This window comes from Uloborus diversus, chromosome 5, assembly GCF_026930045.1.
Source record: "Uloborus diversus isolate 005 chromosome 5, Udiv.v.3.1, whole genome shotgun sequence".
Lineage (NCBI taxonomy): Eukaryota > Metazoa > Arthropoda > Arachnida > Araneae > Uloboridae > Uloborus > Uloborus diversus.
In genome coordinates, this window is record NC_072735.1 from 96,053,381 (window position 1) to 96,075,977 (window position 22,597).

Sequence of the window (22,597 nt, forward strand, 5' to 3'; positions counted from 1 at the left end):
AGAGTACAGTCATCCTATTTTAATTTAACGATTAACTGACTATTGTTAATTTATTAGCATTATTTACTAATTTTATTACATCATGACAATAATTTTATCTATCAAATGCAAGAAAAATCTGTTGATTTACAATTTAATTCAATATCTTCTGTGGTCCTAGACTTTTTACAAGAAAGTGGACAAAAGCTTGCAAGATTTCTGAAATGTTCAACCGAGACACCGGAATGCCCCCCCCCCCCCCGCCGTTTCCCCAGAGTCGATAGCATCCAAATCTGTACACACCCCTGGCTGATTTTTTGAGCGTTTTATAGGGCAGTTTATTCTTAATGCTATGAATAAATAGTTATTAATTATGCACCTGAAACAGAGGTAATAAAAGATAGCATAAACAGATAAAATTGTAACATTTCACTTCTGAGCTTACGAGATTAAAAAAATTTAAAGTTTATTTTAGTTAGAAAAAACTTTGAACGAGGAATAAAGAATTGAACAACATTTTGATATACATACTTTTCATTTTATAGGACTTTTTTTATAGTCCTTTTTGGTTTAAATCTTAAGTTGAAAAAATCATAACAAGCTAATCCGGTATTAATTTTACAAGTCAATGTTACAAATAATAAAGTAACTATCCTAAATAATCTTTTACAGTTAATTATTTTTAGACATTTTTGGTCATTTAAATCAAATTTATCTTTTTTAAGATGTGAAGTAAACCGAGCGGGACACCGGGATTTTGTTTGAAAACCGAGACTGCCCTGGTCAAACCACGACACCTGGTAAGCCTACTCTTAGGACAATTCCATGATAAGGTCAACCAGATAATCAAATTTTCAAAATTAAAATTTCTAAACAAATAAGGTATCATTTTAAAGATAAAGAGTTGTATATTATGAAAGGCCTGTCTAAAATTTGACAACTTCAGTTATACATAAGTTACAGGAGGTTTAACTAAGGTCAACATCTGGAGTATTTTCAAACCATATTTGGCGACTCTTAAAGACTTTTTTCCCAAAAATACATACTGATGTTAAGAATTGAGATGAATAACCATTTAAATATACAATGTGTTGCTGGTGATGTTGCAAAAATTTCTCAAAATATAATTCATTTTGGTTTGTAATAGAATTCCTCTGGGACAGTCTTGCATAATATAGACGAACGCGCGAACGGCGTTCGCAGAAAATTTTTTACTCTGCAGAAATTTTTTTTCAACTTGGTAATGTTGATTTAATTTTTTTTTTTTTTTAAGGGGAATTTTTAAGAAAATCCCAGAGTTTATTTCTGTTAAAGCCTTTCTCCAAAAGCCTCTTAAAGCACATGTGTAAAAAAAATAATGGTTTTGGCAGTTTTCTTCAGTTGGTGAAAAATAAGCAAACTGTATGTTATTGTAAAAAAAAATGAATTTAAGCACCTTTTTTTTTTTTGTCTCTTTCATATTTGAATATAAATTTAATATTTTATTCAAGGATGAGTTAGGCAAAATAATTATTTGCAGAAAATTTTCCATTTAGGATTTGTGTTCACAGAAAGCTTTTCATTTTATCTAAGTCTGCTCTGGGGTAGATTAAGTGTTTTACATCCAACACCAAAATGTGCAATTATGCTGAGTCAATAATTTTAAAGCTACATACATGTATTTTTGGGTACAAAGTAAGATTTTCAATCTCACTGATGCAACCTATTTTCATTTCTTAACAAGTGAATATTTTTTATTAAAATCTAGGTGTCGGATGTAAAAATGTTTTCATGTCTGACACTGTTACATTCCTTTAAACAGCATATGTTTTCAACTGTTTTCCTCTTTTTTTTTTGGTCTTTCATTTCAAAGTTAAAGTGAAACATGCATAAAAAACAACTTAGTGAATTTACTGCATTTATACATATAGGGTTGATTGGGGTAAGTAGGACCACTTTTAAAAACAGTTCGTTTTTGAAAAATTATACAAAAATTTTGAATTATTCTTAAGAATTATGTTTTTTTAAAAAATCAAATGGATGTCCCACTTACCCCATAGTAAGGGGTAAGTGGATCACCTCCCTTTTAATTAAATTTAAATGAAGCATATCTAAAAAATGGATAAGGGAGTCTTAATTGCAGGGGTGATTGTAACTCCATGAAAAAATACCTGCACTTTTTTTTCCAAGAAGAAAAAGTGTTTTGATTGGCATATATATATACACATTACGTGTATGTACCCATCATAATATGTATATAAATAATTTAGATACATAGTTATTTGTTGGGGCTAAAACTCGAAGTTTTAATTTTGTAGAAGAATGTTGCATTGCAATAATGCCTTCACACCATCATTAGCATATGTAAAGGGCTTGTTGCAAGAAACACAAAACCAAAATCCAGTCCTATCAGTTTTTTAACACTATATTTCCATCTTTTCATTGTAGGAATCCACTCTGTTTAACCATTGCCAATTAAACTTGTTCTTCTGTCCTGCATCGACGGAGCCAATATCTTCAGATTTATCCAGATACCTCATTTTTTAAAAGAGAACATGCAATGTTCAAATGAATAAATTTATCAAACAAAAAAGTAGCGAAATGAAAAGTAAGAGTTAACTAGTAAAATTTAATTGAGCAAACTAATTTATATTTACGAGGAGCATATTAATAACGATAAAGCATAGTTAAAATTAGTTCAATAACAACAGAACACACGCAGATAAAGATCATAAACCAGAATATAAAATAAAGAAAATATTTGAATACGATCAATTCCTCCAACTGCCATAAAGAACAAAGACAGGAGTCGAAGCTCTTATCACTTTTCTCTTCCTACCTTCCCCCAGTTCACAAAACATGACAGTAGCTTACGCTTTATATTTATACCAAATGTCTTCAATTTGGATTTTTTCGTTTCATTAAACATCGCCCTAAATTTTACTAAAGTGGGTTTTTCTGAAAATATAGAAGTTTCGGTATTTTTGAAGATGAAGGTACCGGAATTCAAGATGAAAATACCGGAAATCCGCCGGTAAAATACCGGAACACAATCACCCCTGTAATTGATTAAGTATGAAAATTTTTTGGTGTGAAATACATTTTTGCAAATGCCTCCATTTATGACATAATTTACTGCCTTTTAAATCTGTTTCAAGGAAAATTTTAAAACGAAAACCAAAGTTATTTCATTTGTGAAATTATTTGAAAGGTATAGATTTTAATTTTACAGATAAAGGTGCGTTGAATGAACATAATACAGTTGATTAAAATCAATTTTGGCAAATTAGCCAAAACTATAAGTTGAAAAAGAAATTGGAAACTCATAATCACTGCGTCTATGTAAAATTGGCTAAGGAAGAACCATTATCAATATTAGACCTACATAAATCTTAATGGTTTTTTTTCACATAAGTTTCACAAATAACTAATCACCAGCTTTAGCAGTTTTTATAGCTGAACTATCAATTCCTACTAAAGCATCATAGTTATCTTGCATTTCACTAATACAAATGTTTCATCAGAGTTTCTTTTGCTTTAAAAATCCTCACTGGTGGTGGGGGGGGGCACTTTTAGCCAAATATTACGGGGTAAATGAGAGCCCTCTTCTAAAATAGTTATTGATAATATTTTATTCAAAAATTCTGGTTGTAATATGCACTTTAAGTTAAACTGTGCATGAAGGTTTAATGATCATAAAATAATAATAAATGCTAACCAGGAAACACTGAAAAATGAGGCCAAAAAATGTTTTTCAGAATTTTTTTCTTTTTTTTTTTGACTAAGTTCTCTGACCTAGAAAAAAAAATTCCACGAAACCCAAATATATGCAAAACCAATCACTGTGATGAACCACGACATGATCAATGTAAAAAACTATAAAAATCATATGCATATTTCAATTTTAGGGGGGTGACTCACTTACCCCAATCAACCCTACTTCTGAATTACCTGGTAAATTTTGCTTCAGTATATTTAACCTGTAATTTATATATATCTTATATCTTTAAACGAGCAATTCTTGTGGGTATGTATGTATATATATTTATATTTCGTATCTCAGCAATGGCTCTCACGATTTGAATGAAATTTTGGATTTAATTATAGTTTTGTATTCTAAGTTCAATCTACATCAGTGTTTTTTCCGTAAAAACGCGATTTCTTACAAAAAACTCATTTTTAAAAATGAAGTCTGCTTAAGTTAAGCGTTGAAAAAAATGATGAATTGACACATAAGGCAGACGATTTGCAACCACAGCAATGAAAATCAGTCGTTTGAAAATATCAAACTTGCTTAAGGTTTATGATAGGCATTTCTTTAGCGAAACTATTGTTTGAGTATATTATTTTATTTTTTACACTTTAAATAGTTTTATATATATTTAAAATTGGGACAAAATCGTGAATCGCAACATACTATGGAAGGAAGTATGAGGTTTAAGAATCAAATTCACCATAGTAAAATTGACTTCAAGTTTAAATTCTTATAATTAATGACAGGAAAATTTTATGGTGGAAACAAAAATGCAACAGATAGTTTAAAACAAAATGTTGATTTGATTGCATTCAGAATCTTGTTTATTTGGTACTTTAGTGTTATAAGTAGGTCGTGATGCATTTTCAATCCTACCTTTTTTTTTCACATTTACTGTCATCATCTTTGGTCTAAGAAACTACTTTTTTTGGAGAAACCGTACGTTAAATGTCTATATGCAACCAGCTCAGAGTTTCCCTAAGTGGATGTCTGTGGGAGAGAGGAGTCCTATATTCAGTAGTAGGCTTCTAATGGCTGAAAAGATTATAATTCTGATGAAGTGTTTATACGTATATCTTACATCTCTCGTTTTTCGCAAGCAGATGCAACGATTGGCGAGAACAGAAATATTTCGTGAACGTTTTGCTTTTCAAGCATATTTAAAAAAGTATTTTGAACCTTAGGCAAACACGATTTTAAGAAAGAAAAAAAAAATCTTTTCCAAGTCGAGCGATGCTCAGTCATCCAGGTACTTTATAACTTTAACCATTGTTATGTATTTACATTCAAGAGCAATAGTTTATGTCCAAAATGAACAATTTACGCTCGATGCCGAAAATTTACGTTCGACACCAGAATAAAAATAATTTTTAAATAATTTAATTCTTCATAATATCATTTTCAAACTGTGAAATATGCTTCAATCTAGGGATGCACCGGGTAGTGATTTTTCCGGATACCGGATATCCGATGCCCCCTTACCTGCCGGATTCGGATATCTGGCATTTCGATTGCATTGCATGTTTGCATATTTTTCTACAACGCCGTTTCAAAACAATAAATCAAAACTTGTTCCACATATCATTTCTTTAAAAACATGTTAAGTACATTCAAATGTACTTTTTTAGAGCCTCTATATTTTAATTTAGGAATTATGCTACATATAAAATGAAACATTAAAATATTGTTTTATTTCGACAAATTTTTTCGAAAGAGACAAACTTTCGGCAAAAATTAATTCTGTATGTAATGTACACATGGTTTAAACTTTTAATGATTCATAGTTGAAATCTTAAAGGTCATATAATGAGTCGTATTTGTTATTAGATTTGCATGACGTGTAGAAATATTTTTAAACTTCATCATAAAGTAATACATTTTCTTGTTTCCAATTTAGAAATAACAAAAAATAAAACTTTGCATTGAAATCATTTTTATTACAGATAATACACGTGTAAAATTTTTCTAACATACAAGTTAAAAAAGAAAATATTAAAACAGGGCCAGTTTGACTCAAAAAATAAATAAATAAACTTAAATAATCAGCTTAAAATTTTACTTTAATTCCAGAAATAAAGGTACATTTTCTCTAAAGATGCAAATTAGCATCTTAAATACAGGGGTGCCCCCCCCTAAGAGCAAGGGCCCACCCCCTAAAAACGATAAATACCCCCCTCAAATAGAAAGCCCCCCAAAAGAAAATACCCCTAAAACACCCCCCTAGGTGGGCAACCCAGTTAACAAATTAATAAACTTATGCTAAAATAATCAACTGAAAATTTTACTTTAATTCCAAGCATCGACTACGTCATTGGTCACTACATATTGATTTCTTGATGGTTCTTCATCCTTTTAGTATCACTGAAAACGGAAGTTTCCACACCGTACTACTCTAAACATTGCTTTGTTTCAATGCAACTATTCCGCATTTTTCATTAATTTCTTTCATTCTTCGTTTTAATGTTCATGAGATATAATGGCACCAAAGCGTGCATTATTAAATTATTAATACACTGTAACTATATTATTGTTTTATTTACATGTCTCTCTGCCATTGAATATTAATTTTGTACATCGTAACAGAGTTTTATGTTGAATAATACAGCTTTTTTATGCAAGAAACGGTAAAATATAGTTAAGAAATGGTTCAAAATAGTGTGAGAGGTGTTTACAAATGCCTAAAATTTTTTAGTGTGTTTCTAAAAATCCGAATTCATACGTTTTTCTACTACGCTAAATTTCAACTTTGCGAGAGGAGTAGTGGAATGCATTCCTCCCGCAAGTCGGAACAGACCCCCCCCCCCCCCCAAAAAAAAAAATCAATGGCATATAACGACCGGATCTAAGTGGGTACCACTGCAAAATAAGAGAAACACAATGAATTTAGATGATGTTCTTTTGGATATCGCCACAATCAATAATTCAAATGCATCAAGGTTTGCAATTTTTCTTTCTTTTCATCCTTGTCAAATGATTTTCAACACATTAAAAAATTGAAAAGTGCTCTTAGCAGAAAAATACATACATATAAGCCAAAAAATTATTGAATTGAGTTTTCTAACACAATAATATACTGTACATCAGCTTTTGCACGATCCTCATCAGATAAGCAAAAACCATCATAGTCAAACATAATAATGATAAATTAGGAGAGCTTGAAATATTAGTTCTCCTTAAGATCTCAAAAATAACGTTGAAACAATGGAATACGATACCTGATCTAGGTAAATTCTTAATAAGCTCAACTGCGGCATGGAATTTTTCTTCTGTAGTTGCAACTTCCATTGCTGTCAAATTATTTAACATATGATGCCGTTTTTTAAGGCTCCTTACATACTGCAAAAAACTATCATAAGCTTGTGAAACTAAAGTAGTGTCTACAATGCAAGAATTGCTATATTTCTAGCTTAGATTCCCTGACGATTTTTGCAACACTGCCTCTAGCTGTTGCTATCTAAATTGTGTTATGGTTGTGATGTCAAGGTTTGCACCAAAATTGTTGCCACCGAACATTTCAATCGCGAAAAGTGTGATGCCCTCTGTCAATTTCTTTGAAGAGGAGAGCCCTTAACAGTTAAGACTCATCATTAGTCTCTTAACTGGTAATTTGACGGACGTAACTGCAAACTTTGTTTACATTTCACGCATTTTACTTGCCGGGTTTGTTCGAGTGACGGATTTGAATTGTATGAATATGTAATTTTGAATATGTAATTTTGTGGAGTAGCTACTTTTGCGATATGTCATTTTTTTTGAAAAGCTCGCAAAGCGGATCCAATTTGCGTCTGAATTGTTCCTTGTTATTAAAAAGGTATAGAGATGCAAAATTTCAAAAAATTTTAAAACCAAGGAAAAAAAAGTTTTTCCTGGTAAAAATGATTTTTTACGAATTAAAATGAAGTTTAATAGATATCTTTTCATACAAACTTGATATTTCATAAATATTTGAAAATATACGGTGTGTAAATTTTTTTCCTTACTATGCACAAAACATTTACTATTTAAAGAGCTTTTCTGTTTTCTATTAGATTTAATTTGCCAAATATAATCCAAATCAGTGAAATCATCATTAAGTAGTTAATTTTGTGTAGGGTATCATTTTAATAATTATCAAATCAATTTTAAACAGGATGTTGTTGTTTTTTTCTTTTATGAAATATTTGTTATATGCATTTTCATACTCGTGTACACTACACACAGTAAAGCTTGTCTATAACTATACTGTTGGGACCTAAAATTAATTGTTATAGACAAGTTATTGTCTCTAACAATTTTAAAACACATCTGTTAAAAAATAGTGTATATAAAAAATGTATGATGAAAGTTCAACAAGGATTGTACTCATTACTGCAAACACACTGTGGGCAAATTATGGAAACAGATTAACTGAAACAGAGCAAACTAGGTTATATCAAAAACATATAGGGCAAGGGAGGGGAATTTTTTTGAACTAAACTGGTCTGATTACTCATTTAAGTGTGCAAATAGTGCAGATCTAATAATCAGTAAATAATGTAGATTTAAAGCACTAAGTACAGTACCAGACTAACTGGGATCAAAGGCTAGCCGGATGATCAAAAATCCAGATAATCAGGGTTGAATGAATAATAAGAAGATCCTTAATTAAGCCGGGCCTGATTAACCCTTCAAGCGGCCGTGACGTAAAATTCCTTCACCCAGCGATGTATTGAAGAGCGACCGTGTCGCAAATTTTGGCCTTGAATATTCTGCTTCAAGAACGGCTGCGGCGTAAAATTCTATGGAAGAATATTCATGGCGAAATTTTTCGACACGGCCGCTCTTCGATACATTGCTGGGTGAAGGAATTTTACGTCACGGCCGCTTGAAGGGTTAACGCACGGTCCGGCGGGTCCGCGGACCTGGGCACCACAAATTTAGGGGCACCAAAATAGCCTAGCCTAAATTCACTTACTTACTTCCCTTTTTTTTTCGCTCATTTTATTTTTTCTCAACTTTAAGGGAGAGATGGATCAAAATTTTTTAAACATCAGCTCAAAAACTCATACAGTTAAAAAAATTTCCCGTAAAGAAGTCGTTGTCCCTTAGCTCTGGAATTTCAAAAAATTACTCGGATGACATTTTCTAGAAGAATCCGAATGTGAATTCACCCCTGCAGCTTCTTCTTACCTTGCCTATCAACAGCTGTTCCAGTGAACGTTCTTTTTCATTTGTGAAAAGACTCAAAAATCATTTGAGAAGCTGCACTTCTCAGTATAATTTGTAGGCGATTTCCTTATTGACCATTGAAAATTCTGTGACATCAAACATAGATTTTAATTATTTGGTCGACACATTTGCCTCTCTTAAAGCTAGAAAGAAGCCTTTTTAAGCTTGATGTCGCAGAATTAGTAAGTTTTTTTTTTTTTTTTTTTTTTTTTGCAGTTTTAAATTGTTTTTTAACTCTTTTTCGCCTTAAGAGGCAATTTTAACTGTGAGTAGTTTGGTGACTATCAAGTGTTTGGTATTCAAATCCCAGGTTTCCTTTTAAATGTAGTAATGTTCCTTTAAATTGTAGTTTCTATTATATTAGGTTTCTAGTATGAAACATTGACTTTAAAATTGTGCGGATTTTCTCATGGTTGTGGGGTGGGGGGGGGGGGGCAACAACTTCAACTCAGGACCTGTGCACCAGTTTGGCTTGATCGGGCCCTGTAATTAAGCAGACTTACCGTACTTTATAAGGAAAACCATATTTTGCAGCTAAATTACATAGAATTGTATAAAAGACATTATAAAAGATATATCAAAAACAAAAAAAAAGTCAGTGAAATTTTGTAGCAGATTGCGGAAAATCCCCCAAAAAGTAAACATTTTAAATCCCCCGATTACAGGAAAATCCTCAAAACAAAAACAAGAATTTTACCTATTCATATTCGAGAACAAAAATGGCAACAAATGTTTCATCTCAATGATTTTCTTCACGCTATACATTTTAATAAAAGCATTGAGTTGCAGAAAGTTGAGATGAAGCACTGAATAATAATTTCTTTGGAGAAAAGCCTTCGAAAATAGGGATTTTATGTCTAAATCTAAGTGTCATAATTAATAGTTTTTAATTGATATCTCCGCTAATTATATGAGTTACAGTACATAAAAACACCCCTCCATATCAAGTGTATCACAATATATATTGAATTTTATTTATGTACTAGTGGTACCCGCACGGCTTTGCCCATAGTAGAAAATTTAAAGGTCATTTGGTTCGTCTGTATATTTACAAATAATGGATGATGTATTTCTCGCCAATTTGCTATATATTCATTTGCTTGCCCATGTTATGGTTCCACGCTATGATAATTTCGTCATTTACTCGTCCACGTTGTGATAATTTGCTCGGTAAAATTTTCTTAAAATTGGAATAGAAAAAGAATAAAATTGAATTTACGAAAAATCGCTTCGAGGTGCACACCCCCATGCTACAAACTAATAATGTACCAAATTTTCATGAAAATTAGTCGAATGGTCTAGGCGCTATGCTCGCCACAGAGATCCTGACAGAAATCCAGACAGAGATTTTCAGGTTTATTATTAGTAAAGATTATTATTTTTAAATTTGATCCAAGTAGTTTGAATTTTATGTAATACATGAAAGTATAATAATAATTTAATAATAGGTTATTTAGTCACATTTTGCAGTTTTAAGCTTTTGTAACTAATGTAAAACAAAAATTAGAAACATATACAAAATAGGCAAGAGTTTTTTCTTTTTTTAATTTTTACTATTGGAGTAAGGAGCATTGTTATGCTATTAAAGATTTTAACAAATGATAATCTTGATATACTTGAACAATCACATTCAATTGATTAATTCCATATTACCTTTGTAAAGTATATTTGTGGCAGAAGAGATGCAAGTGGACTTTTTTAATTTCGAGAAAAACACATCTGAAATTCAGATTCCAATTTGGCTTTCATTGAAATTTTTTTTTTAATCATGCTTTATATCAGAATCTACTAGTACTATCCCTAGTACCAGTGCAAAGACGAGGTTCTCCTGCCGTTTGTACAGGTCTTGAAATTAAAAAATTTTCTCACTTACATCTCTTTGCTTTTCACTGCCTCATTTATACTTTATGTATATACAAGTAGAACTTAAAAAATGATCTGTTTGTTAAAAAGAATTTAGAAAATATATAATAAATTTGAAACTCAACCATCAAATTTGAACACCAGTGTTTTGAGGTTTTGGTTAACTATAGTAGTCATTGAAAACATTCAAAATGTTAATAAACCTAGTTTTTTTCATGCTTCATTTTATCCGCATATTTTAAATCTAATATGATGTTCTTCCAACAAGTGAAGAGAAAAAGTGCTCTGACAAGGAGATGGAACGTGCTTCACAACTATTCTTTCCCTGGTACTCCTGCTCCTATGTAAGCTTGCTTGTTGAGTAGACCATTTGCAATCCCCAATCCCCTTTCTGCTGACTGTCAGCCTTTTATATTTAATGAATGAAAAAGGTTTAGTCTTGAAAATATTTTTAAAATAGGTTTGTAATGCATTTTTAAGACATTGCATTGCTTTTATAGAGGTGAAATGAATAATTAAAGCTTTTAGTCTTTAAAGAATTCAGATTTAAATCCAATGAATCCAATTTATTTATTAAAATTATTCTTAAGAATCAAAATAATTACAAATTCAAATTATTCATAAACATTTCAGTAATTCAAAACTTCAAATTTTAAGTCACTCGATATTGAGATTTACTGAATTTTTACATGACTTTCTAACAATTTCAATAGTTTTCTCGAAACCTCCACATGTCCATTAGCTATAGCGACTTGCAATAATGTATTCCCTTGACTATTACGAGTGCTTGTTATAGCTAAAAGGTTATCCTGATTTACTACCCGTAGCTTGTTTATAATTTCAACATTACCTTTCTCTGCATCTTCAAACAAGTCTTCAACTAACTTCAGGAGGTTAACAATTTCCTGATCTCTGGAAAGATCAATAGGTGTTCTGCCTTCCTTATTCTCAATGTTATAGATTGCACCATATTTTAATAAAGACTGAACAATTTTTGAGTATCCATTTATAGATGCAACATGTATGGCTGTATTACCCCCGGAAGTAGTTTTAGCATTAACAAAGTAATTTAATTTGCTGCGACTGATATGTTGTAACAAACCCTTCACAATTTCTATATAACCTTTGGAAGTAGCAGTGTGTAATGGTGTATTGCCTTTATTGGTAACTTGAGTAATATCAGCTCCGTTTTTCAGCAATATGTTTACCATACTCAAGTGTCCATTGTTGGCAGCATAATGTAATGAAGTTCTGCCATCATTATCTTTGACATTGACATCAAGTCCACTTTTTAATAGATGCTCAACAGTTTGTATATCACCTTCACTCGCAGCAATATTTATATTTTTCTGATTATACAGGATATTCTTCAATTCTTCTCTACCCTCAATCTTGAACATAAAATTGAGCATTTCTGTCTTTTTTATAATATCCAAAACACTTTGATGACTTGGTCCAAAAACAGCTTTTATCTGATCAAAACATTCTCTATATGCTTTAAGCGCACTAATCCATTTGCCTTGAGCAAAAAATACATTTGCTGTGTTATATTCAGTACTCAACGTATCAGGATGATTTGACCCCAATGCAGATTTCTGGAGATTAAAAACTTCTTGAAAAGTTTTCAAAGATTCATGATATTTCTTTTGACTGAAAAGTACTCCCCCAATGTTATGTAATGTTCTCAAGGTATCTGCATGATTAATACCTAAAATCTTCTTCTTCTTTTCAAAAACTTCTTTATAGATTTTCAATGCCTCTTCATATTCACCCTTACTAGACAGTACCATTGCTATGTTATTTTGAGCACGTACAGTGACTGGATCATTTGCACCTAACACTTTTTTTTTTCTCTCAAAAAATGTTCTATTGATACTTAACGCTTCTTCATAGTTTCCTTGCTTATCTAATACCAATGCCATGTGAAACTGGGTTTCTAAAGTATCTGAATGATTTAGCCCTAATATTTCACTCTGCTTCTGGTAAACTTCTTGAAAAATATTTAAAGCTTCTTCATCATTTCCCTGTCTGTGCCGTATTAAAGCAATTGTACTTCTTGTATCTAAAGTATTCTTATCATTAAATCCCAGTATTTCTTTCTGTTTCAGAAAAATTTCTTCAGATAAATTTAAAGCTTCTTGGTAAACTCCTTGTGCATACAATGTTCTAGCTATGTATGTCTGAATGTCTAAAGTACCAGGATTATCTTCTCCTAAAATTTCTTTTCGTCTTTCAAGTGCACTTTTAAAAATATTTAAAGCCTTTTGGTAATTTCCTTGATTTAAGAGTACTATAGCTGCAATAATCTGTTCAGATATGCCACTTTGAAATATATGTTTCAACTGCTCAACTTTTGAAAATTTGCTATGTATTGCAACAACTACTAATGTTTTGCTCTCCCTATTACGAGCATTCATCACTGCTTTGAATGTATCGACATCCTTTATCTGATTTAAGTCATTAATAACTTGAGTATTACCTTCTTTAACTTTTTTAAATGACTTTAATTAGCTTAAATAAATTAGTTATATCTCTATCCACAGCAAGGTCTGATGGTGTTTTACCACTGTCAGAAGCAGTATTATATATTGCACCATGAGACAGGAGAGCTTTTACAGTTTTTAAATGTGAGAACTTAACAGCATAATGAGTAGGAGTAAATCCCTTGCAACCAACAGTGTTAGGATTGGCTTTATTCTGTAATAAAGTCTTGACAATTTTATCATAGCCTTTCCGTGCAGCATAATGTAACGCTGTTTCACCATCCATGTTTTTTGCATTGACAAATGCTCCAGCTCTAATTTCATTTTTAACCTCTGAAGTACTATTACATTTTACAGATTCAAATAATTTTTCAGTTGATGCTAATAAAATGATAACATCTTTATTGTAAGTCATTTCTATTGGTCTTCTATTAAATAGGTCAACAGCATTATAAAAAGCACCGTTTTTTAACAAAACTTCAATAATATCCTTGTAACTAAAGAAAACGGCAAAATGTATAGGGCTTAAACCACTAGTATCTTTTGCATTAACATTGGCACCTCGTGCTATCAAGTATTTCACAACTTCTAAACAACCCTTTATTGCAGCATAATGCAGTAATGTCTGATTATCATTACCAAGTTCATTAACACTTAACCCTTTATTAAGGAAAAAATCTACAGTCTCTATATAACCTTCTCTGGCAGCAATATGTATAGGTTTTGAGCCAGAGGCATTTTTAGCATTAACATTAGAACCTTCATCTACTAGATATTTTACCATTTCTAAGCTACTTCCCTGTGAAGCAATGTGCAATACTGTCCAACCTCCATTGCCTTGAGCATTCATATCTACTTTTTCATGTTGCTGTAACATTTTAACTATTTGCAAATGACCATATGAAACTGCTAATTCAAAAGGTGTTCTGTTCTCATTGTCTTTTTTGATTTTTGCTCCATATTTTAACAGAATGTCAACAACACTTTTATGGCCAGATCCTGCAGCTCTATGAAGTGGCGCACATTCAATGTTTACAGCATTAACATCAGCTCCGTTCATCAGCAAAAGTTTAACAATTTCTACATGACCTTCTGCTGCTGCAAGATGTAATGGTGTTGTTTTTTCAATATCTAGAGCATCAACATGAGCTCCTTCAGTTATTAAGGCATTAACTATCTCTTTGTGACCTCTTGAAGCAGCAAAATGCAATAAAGTTAAGTTTTTATCAAATTTCATATTAATGCAAGCTTTGTTTTTCAACAAAATTTCTACAATATCTTTAAAACCTGCAATAACTGCTAGTTCTATAGGTTTGTTACCAATTGCATTAACATCAGCTCCATTTGAAACAAGAATTTCAACAATTTCTTTCATGTTACATTTAATAGCACAGAGCAATGGTGTTAGATTGCTACTGTTGATGTTTACATCAGCTCCATTGGCAACCAGAATCTCAACAATTTCTTTATAGCCTGCTTCAGCAGCTACATGTAATGGTGTACTATCTGCAATACCTTTTGCATCAACTTCAGCTTCGTTCTTCAGTAAAAGAGAAACAGCATCTTTGTGGCCTTCTACAACAGCTGCATGTAGTGGTGTAAGACCATTATTAGCTTTAGTATTTACATCAGCTTTATTTTTTATTAGGGAAACAATAGCATCTCCATGGCCCTTTAGAGCAGCTAATTGTAATGGTGTCATGCCATCACTGTTTCTAGCATTGACTTCAGCTTTATTTTTTATCAGGAGATCAATGACATCTTTACTACCATTCTGGGCAGCTGCATGTAGTGCTGTTCTACCATTTATGTCTTTCGCATTAACTTCAACTTTATTTCTAACAAGTAAATCAATGATATTTTTGTGTCCTTTCAGAGCTGTAATATGTAAAGGTGTAAGATCATTAAAAGCTCTGGAATTAATATCTGCCCCATTTTTTATTAGAAGTTCAGCAATGTCTTGATGATCTCTTTCTGCTGCAATGAATAATGGTGTAGAATTAATTTTATCTTTTGCATGAATGTTAACACCATGTTCAAGGAGAAGAATAGATATTCCCAGGTTACCACTCTTTGCTGCAACATGCAATGGAGTCATACCTGTAACAGTGCAAACTCCAGCATTGGCCTTATTTTCCAGTAAAATTTTAACAATTTCCTCTTGTCCATATTTTGCTGCATAGTGTAAAGGTGTATTATTGCAGGTTTTGTCAACAGCATCGACATTAGCTCCATGTTTCAATAAAACTTTAGTTATCTTTTCATGACCACTTTCCACTGCATAATGTAATGAGGTACAACCATTTATGACAGTAGCACTAACATTAGCCCCTTTTAGAATTAAAGCATCTACTATTTCCAAGTGGCCATTAAATGCTGCAGCATGTAATGCTGTCCAATCTCTGTCATTTCTAGCATTGACATCTGCCTCATTTTGAAGTAAGAAATTAACTAACTCGAGGTTACCTCTTTCTGCAGCTTCATGTAATGGAGTAAAGCCACCTGTAGCCTCGTTAATACTGACACTTGCATCTTTTTGCAGAAGAATCTTAGCAACATTAAGATGATGATTTATAATTGCATAATATACAGGCGAAAGACCCCTTAAATCATGAGCAATAGTATTTGCTCCATTTTGCAATAAAACTTCAACAGTATCGATGTGACCGTTTTTCGCGGCTATGTGTAGTGGTGTTTTGCAATAATTATCTAAATCATCGACATGTAAACCCACTTTTTGCACAAAAAATGTCACAATATTTTTTCTTCCATATGCAGCAGCAACATGCAATGGGCTTTGACCCGTAATGTCCTTAACATTTGCATCTAAATTTTGTTCAAGAACAAATTTTATAGTTTCAAGACTAGATCCTTTAGCAGCAAAATGTAATGCTGTAGATAAGTTTATACTACGAGCGTTGATGTCTGCTCCATTTTTGAGATAAAATTTCAAAAGTTTAAGGTTTCCTTCTTCCAATGCCATAAACATTTTTCCTTGATTAATAATAGTAATAAGGCCTTGATCATATTTATCTTTCAACTTGGAAGGATCATTTCTTACCAGCTTGCCAACTTTTTTCTTACTTTTCATTATATTTATTGAAGCAAGTTTTTTAGCATTTAAGATAACTGCTATTGAGGAATTGGATAACAATAAATCAACCAAAGTATTATCATGTGCTAAGTGATTACGCAAACATTTTCCAGTTAGTAAAGGAGTGTTATCGTCTAGAAAAAGTAGATTGTTTTCTAGAAACTTTTTTGAGCTATCCAAAATTGACATAATATCTAGAACTAGCATTTCTACTACTGCTTGTAATTTCTTATTACTTTTATAGGAAGTGAGTTTTTCAATACATTTATCACTTAATGCATTATTCCTTAAAATACCTTTCAGTTCAGATATCTTCAGTGACAGCTGGTTGTCATATTTGTTTCCTGTTGTATTGCAAGCATTCCTTTGTTTATGTATAGGAATGAAAGAACCTTTTTCATTTAACTTTTCCCTTAATTCCTCAATCCATTTGATTTCATCTGTTCCAAATTCAACAGTTACAAAAATCTTTAAAATTATTTTTTTTACTTTGTCAAAATTGTCTTCATCTTGTGTTCTTAATTTAACACTATCAGAAATTTTCTTTAATAGAGCAGAAATTTCTTTAAGACTGTGAGATTCTGTTTTATGAATGTTTTCCAATGCTTTATTAGCGTGGAATTTCAGTCCTGTAACATAATTGTGATCAATAACGGTATCATTAAAGCCAAAACATAAACTCTTTAATAATGCAAATCCTGTCATATAATCGGTGCTAATATTTTCTGATTGATTTTTTATGCTATTAATTATATTATTCATCTCATTAAATAACTTTTGCTCACAAATTGTCTTTTCAGTTATAGCATTATTTAGTTCCGCAATGAGCTTTTCAAGATTTTCATGTTCCATTGTTACAAAATTTGTTGGGATTACTCTGTCTAATTCAGTATTACTAAGTGCTTCAGTCACTTCTTTTATCCCTTCTAAATTCTCACTATTAACAATTTTTTTAAATAACACTTTAATTGTTTTAATTTTGTTCTCATAAAGAATATTAGTAATCACATCACCAACTTTCTTAGTGTCATTTTGAACACCAATAAAAAAATTAACATCTGTATTTTCTTCAATCTCTGTTCTCTTAGAGAGTGAATTAGCGTGTGATAGAGAATTACGTAAATCTGAAACAACTTCTCTTGTATTCTTTGGCAATGAGAGTAGAAGAAGCTCACTTGTAGTGGTAGATAATTTAGGAGACTCTAGAGTGTTTTTTAAATATTCACCAATAACTTGCAAAACTCTTGTAATAATTATCTGTCCTTCTTTTCCTTTGGGATTAGCTGATGACGCCAACTTTATGTAATCATTTATTTTTTCTAAGGAATAAATATCTCTAATTTGTTGATAATCATTATACAATTCTTCAAACGGAGGGTAATTGCTAATGATTTTTGAAACAACTGCCTTACGTTTTAGTTTTGGAAGATCATTAAGTTTACCAATGTCCAAACCTTCTAAAGTGTCCTTTTCATTTTCAAGCTCCTTTGCAAAATTTCCTAAGTGCTTTAATATCTTGTCTTTATTTAAAGTAATCTGGTAAAATAGATTTATTTCTTGCAGCTTTGTGAAAGAAAAAATAAAACTAACTAAGCAAAACTCCATTTCTTCCCAAGGCAGTCTAATGTAGGTGGATTTACACTGCCTCTTTAATATATGAATATTTTGTGCAATAAACTTTGCAATGAATAAAAACTTTTCATCTACTTTTTCTGTGTTAGAGTATTCTACTTTTAACACGTTGATTTTTTGAAGTACTATATCAATTCGTTCTCTGATGTAATTAAAATAATCCTTCCCAATCTGATCTTGTCTAGAATCATCAGAAAAAAACCGGAGGTTAATTAGCTTATTTTCAACAGATATTTCCATCTCTTCTGACAGTGGTACATTCTTTAGTTTTAATTCCTCGTAAGCACGTGAGAGGATTTCATCTAGTTCCCTGAAATTAAAATCAAAATAACCGCCAGGCCATTTATTCATGAGTATATCCAGAAGCTCAACATTGCCAGAACGTATAGCATAGTAGAATGCATTATGGCACGCTTCATCCTCATTATCTGGCAATGCTGTAGTTCCTTTGATGTCAACTGATAAGTTACTGAGAATTTTACTATTGCTGTCAAGTATATACTCTAAACATTTTAGCCTATTATGTTTACTAGCTAAGATAACTAAGTTAGTACTCTTAAAAAGATTGTTAGTATTATCATAATAGTCTCTTAAAGTTCCTTGATCTTCTGTATCACTAATGTAATTAATAAAGTTGTTTAGTTTTTTTAAATAATCAATATTACCTTTTGATACAGCTTCGTGAAGTTCAGCTAAAATCAGAACATAAAGTTCCTTAGATCTTTCTTTTCTGCAATAGTGTTTTTTATATTCTGTAATAAACTCTTCAGGTGTGTAAGAGCGTGATAGAAAGAGTTTATCTTCTTGATAAGAATTGGTTTTATTTTCAGATACAGGCATAATCCTTCTCTGACACAGCAATATTAGAATGGCAAAATTAATTTAATTGCATAAATTAAATGATCAGTTTTCATGAATAAAATATTCTGGTAAACATTTATGTAATGTTTTAGGATTGCATTATGAGTACTCACAATGTTCCGTTTCAGGCACGAAAAACAGGAAGGTTTTAATACTGTTTTGAAACACCAATAAAATAATTCGGTAAATAATTCAACAGAAACTGTACTGATGATCACTCAACGTTCACCAAAACATTCAACTAAGAGAACCGCGTACTAATGGCGCTTAGTTTCGATTTCGAATTGGTGCGAGAACTAATCGGAGGAAAGATGAGTTGATTCACTACTGATTCAGTTCGCAAAAAGGAAAAATACAGAAACAATAAGAGATCTCAAGAAAAGGTACGGTATTTTTGAGTAAAAAACTAGGTAGAGAAAGGAGATAAAAGCTAATTAATCAGCAGTCAAAAAAGAATTCATTTAAAGTTGGAATTTTGTATCAAATGTTAACTTTAACTGCTACTAACGGTAGTTGGCAAAACCAAACCAAAACTTGTCGCTTTTTTTTTGCAAGGCCGTGAACTCTAGTACGGGGATGGTATAACGCATTTACTTTAGTGATGTTCCGGATATCCGTATCCGCGGATATCCGAGGGAAAATAAAGATTTGTATCCGTATCCGTTACTTTTTTGACGGATCTCTAACGGATCATTTCTATTCGAAATTTTTTTTAATATTTGAATAAAAGACTCTTAAATTCCATTTAAATTAGGTTTTATTCCCTATTTAAATTGTAATATATCATTTCAGAAGCCAATCTGTACTCCCCCCCCCCTTTCTTGCAAAAAGGAAGGGGAAATAAGTTTTAACAGTATATCAGTGTGTCTTTTGGTGGCATCGTAGCTCCTAAACAGATGAACCGATTTTGGTAGTTCATTTTTCGTTCAAAAGTTGACTTGATCGAAAGTGTTCTTAGCTTGGCCTCGCTTTTGTAGAACTTTAATTACCGGAGATATTAATTAAAACCGATCTAACGTTTTCACAATTATGGTAGTAAAAATTTACCGTACATTAAAAATGTTGGCCTAATTGAGAGAACGAAGTTTTCTGCGTCTGATATTTATTTGAAACTTCTAAATTATTATTCAGTAGGAGCTATAATCTTGTTAAGTAAATTTTAAATGCAATTCTAAGTCTTTATACGCGTGATTGGTAGCGATTTCATAGTCGGAAGATAAGGAAAAAAAGCTCAATGATTTAAAATTTTTACTTGCTGTCAGTTCATATTCGTTAACAAATGCTGAACCGCGAAATTCATCTTAATATGAGCTCGGCTCTCTGGCACATGTTTTGTTTTTTTAATTTTTAATTTAATATTAGTTTTTGTTATTGATTAGTGGTTTCTGTTATTCTTCATTTTTGTTTTTCTCGGCATCCTTCAAAAAAAAGTGAGACTAAATTCTCTATTTACTGTTTGTAAAGGTGTTCCCGACTCTGTATTACTGTATTTCGTCGGTCGGAGAAGTTCGGTGGAATGGGTCAGTGCTGCGTTTATGCTGAAATAAAATGGGAAAAATTATTTCTAGCCTGTCCAGTAGCAGCTTTACACTCTTGCTCCTGTATCCTACATCTACCGAGTAAGCTAGAAATAATTTTTCACATTCCATCCAAGCATTAATGCAGCGCTGACCCATTCCTTCCAACTCTCCCTCAATTTTAACGGAATTTTTTTTTAAGAGTAAATCATATTCTTGAATATATTTTTGCCGCAGTTGACATTTTTTGAAGAAACTGCCGTTATTCTGACGGGAATACCTTCCGTAACAAATTTTACATTCGGATAATTGAATTGGGTAAAAAAAAATTTTGAGATCCGTATCCGCGGATCTTGACACTAATGACCCGTATCCGCGGATCTACTTTTTTAACGATCCGGCACATTACTAGTATATGCGTCTATTTGTGGCATTGTAGCACCTAAACAGATAAATCGATTTTGGTAGGTCTTCTCTTTTCGTTCAAAAGATGACTTGAAAGAAAGTGTGCTTAGATTAGCCTCGTTTTTGTAGAACTTTAATTATCGGAGTGCCGGAGATATTAATTAAAAGCCGCTTTAACGTTTTTCACAATTATGGTAGTAAAAACTTACCCGTACGTTAAAAATATTGGAGCTAATTGAAAGAAAGAAGTTTTCTGCGTTTTATATTCATTTGGAACTTCCAAGTTATATATACAGTAGGAGCTATAATCTTGTTAAGTAAGTTCTAAATGAAATTCTAAGACTTAATACGCATATTTAATAGCGATTTCATAATCGGAAAACAAGACAAAAAAGCTCAATGATTTAAAATTTCTATCTGCTGTCAGTTCATATTTGTTAACACTGTGTGTTCTGACCCGCGAAATTCATCTTCATATGAGGTCGGCCCTAGGGGACATGTTTTTTTTTTCTTTAAATTTAATATTTGTTTTTGTTATGCATTTGGGGTTTGTGTTATTTTTCATTTTGGTTTTTCTCGGCATCCTTCAAAAAAAGTAATACTAAATTCTCTATTTACTGATTTTAAAGGTGTTCCCGGCTCTGTTATTTCGTCGGTCCGGGTAAGTTGGTTGGAGTGGGTTAGCGCTGCATTTATACTGAAAAAAAAATGCGAACAAAATATTTCTAGCATGTCCAGAAGCAGCTCACTCTTGCTCCTGTATCCGACATATAACGAGCAAGCTAAAAATAATTTTTCACATTCTATTTTAAGCATAAATGCAAAGCTGACTCATTCCTTCCAACTCTCCCTCAATTTTAACGGAGATTTCTTTAAACAGCAAATCATAGTCTTGATTATATTTAGTGCCATTACCCTGACGGGATACCTTCCTTGGCAAATTTTACACTTGGGTAGTTGATTTTGGGAATTTTTTTTTTTTTTTTGAGATCCGTATCCGCGGATCTACTTTTTTAACGATCCGGCACATCACTACACATCAGCTCGTTTTATCAAAGAGTCTCAGTCTCTTGTTGTAGAAAAGGCAATTTTGTTTTCCTTTACTTTTTTATATTATTACCTATTATTTATATGTTTGCATTAAATGAAATCTGCATACAATAATTTAAGACAAATTTATGATATTGCCTTGAAAAAAATTTTTTGTCTTGAAAAGTGCTTGAATTTTTTTCTCCCTATAAAGGGTATGAACCCTGATGAATCAAACTTTTATGTCTGTCAAAACATGAAAACAGGACTGATTAATCAAGGGTAGATCAAGGAATTCTTTAAATGTGGGGCAAAATTTCGTTTATAGAACATCAATTTTGGAAAAATTTCTTTCTAAGAACTGCAGTTTCGAAAAATTAGCAGAAGGGAGTGCTTGCACCCTATTCTTTCCTCTAACGGTCTAACGTTACCAACGATGGTTTAAAATCGCATTTTTCAATTTTGATTCAATTTTGTAAAATGTTGCAAGCTCCCAAACGTCTTCTCCCCATAACACCCCGATGATAAAATTCAGTTTTTAGAGCCCCAATTTCAAAAATTTGGGAGTGGAGAGTTCCAAACCTCCTCCCTTCTCTAACGTCATCAAATATGGCTAGCAATTGCGTTTTTAAGACTTCAATTCTGAAACATTTCCAGTTGAGAGCTTCCTTAAATTAATCGAAAATTGTCTTAAAAACACTTTTGGAACTTTAGTGTCCAATAATTTGAGGGTGATAACTTACCAAAATAGCATTCTCGGCTCCACATCAGGAAGTAAAATCCTATTGTAATGCATCAGGCCATAATTTTTCCT

At 31.9% G+C, this 22,597-nt stretch overlaps 2 protein-coding genes across 2 annotated transcripts in view; both read right to left on the minus strand.

Moving 5' to 3' along the window:
• LOC129222086 (acyl-CoA-binding domain-containing protein 5-like) overlaps positions 1 to 7,166 on the minus strand; it is a 61,674-nt gene extending 54,508 nt beyond the window's left edge. The window contains exon 1 of the mRNA XM_054856517.1: positions 6,928 to 7,166. Coding sequence (XP_054712492.1) covers positions 6,928 to 7,018 — 91 coding nt within the window. The 5' untranslated portion in view covers positions 7,019 to 7,166. The remainder of the gene's footprint in view (positions 1 to 6,927) is intronic.
• A 2,181-nt stretch (positions 7,167 to 9,347) lies between these two features.
• On the minus strand, positions 9,348 to 18,211 carry LOC129223028 (serine/threonine-protein phosphatase 6 regulatory ankyrin repeat subunit B-like). The gene is made up of 3 exons (XM_054857592.1): positions 13,942 to 18,211; positions 11,886 to 12,281; positions 9,348 to 9,382 (listed from the first exon to the last, which is right to left on the minus strand). Exons 1-3 carry the CDS (start codon positions 18,209 to 18,211, stop codon positions 9,348 to 9,350), a joined length of 4,701 nt encoding a protein of 1,566 aa, XP_054713567.1.
• Positions 18,212 to 22,597: the final 4,386 nt, after the last annotated feature.

Excerpts from the sequence above, each read along its gene's own strand:
- LOC129223028 (XM_054857592.1), bottom strand. The coding sequence starts at position 18,211 with ATGGAAATATCTGTTGAAAATAAGCTAATTAACCTCCGGTTTTTTTCT. Across the intron at positions 12,282-13,941 it reads ACATATTGCTGCCAGAGAAG|GCAAATGGATTAGTGCGCTT; the intron begins GTTATATAGAGA and ends TTTTTGCTCAAG. Across the intron at positions 9,383-11,885 it reads ACACACTGCTACTTCCAAAG|GGCCCGATCAAGCCAAACTG; the intron begins GTTATATAGAAA and ends GCTTAATTACAG.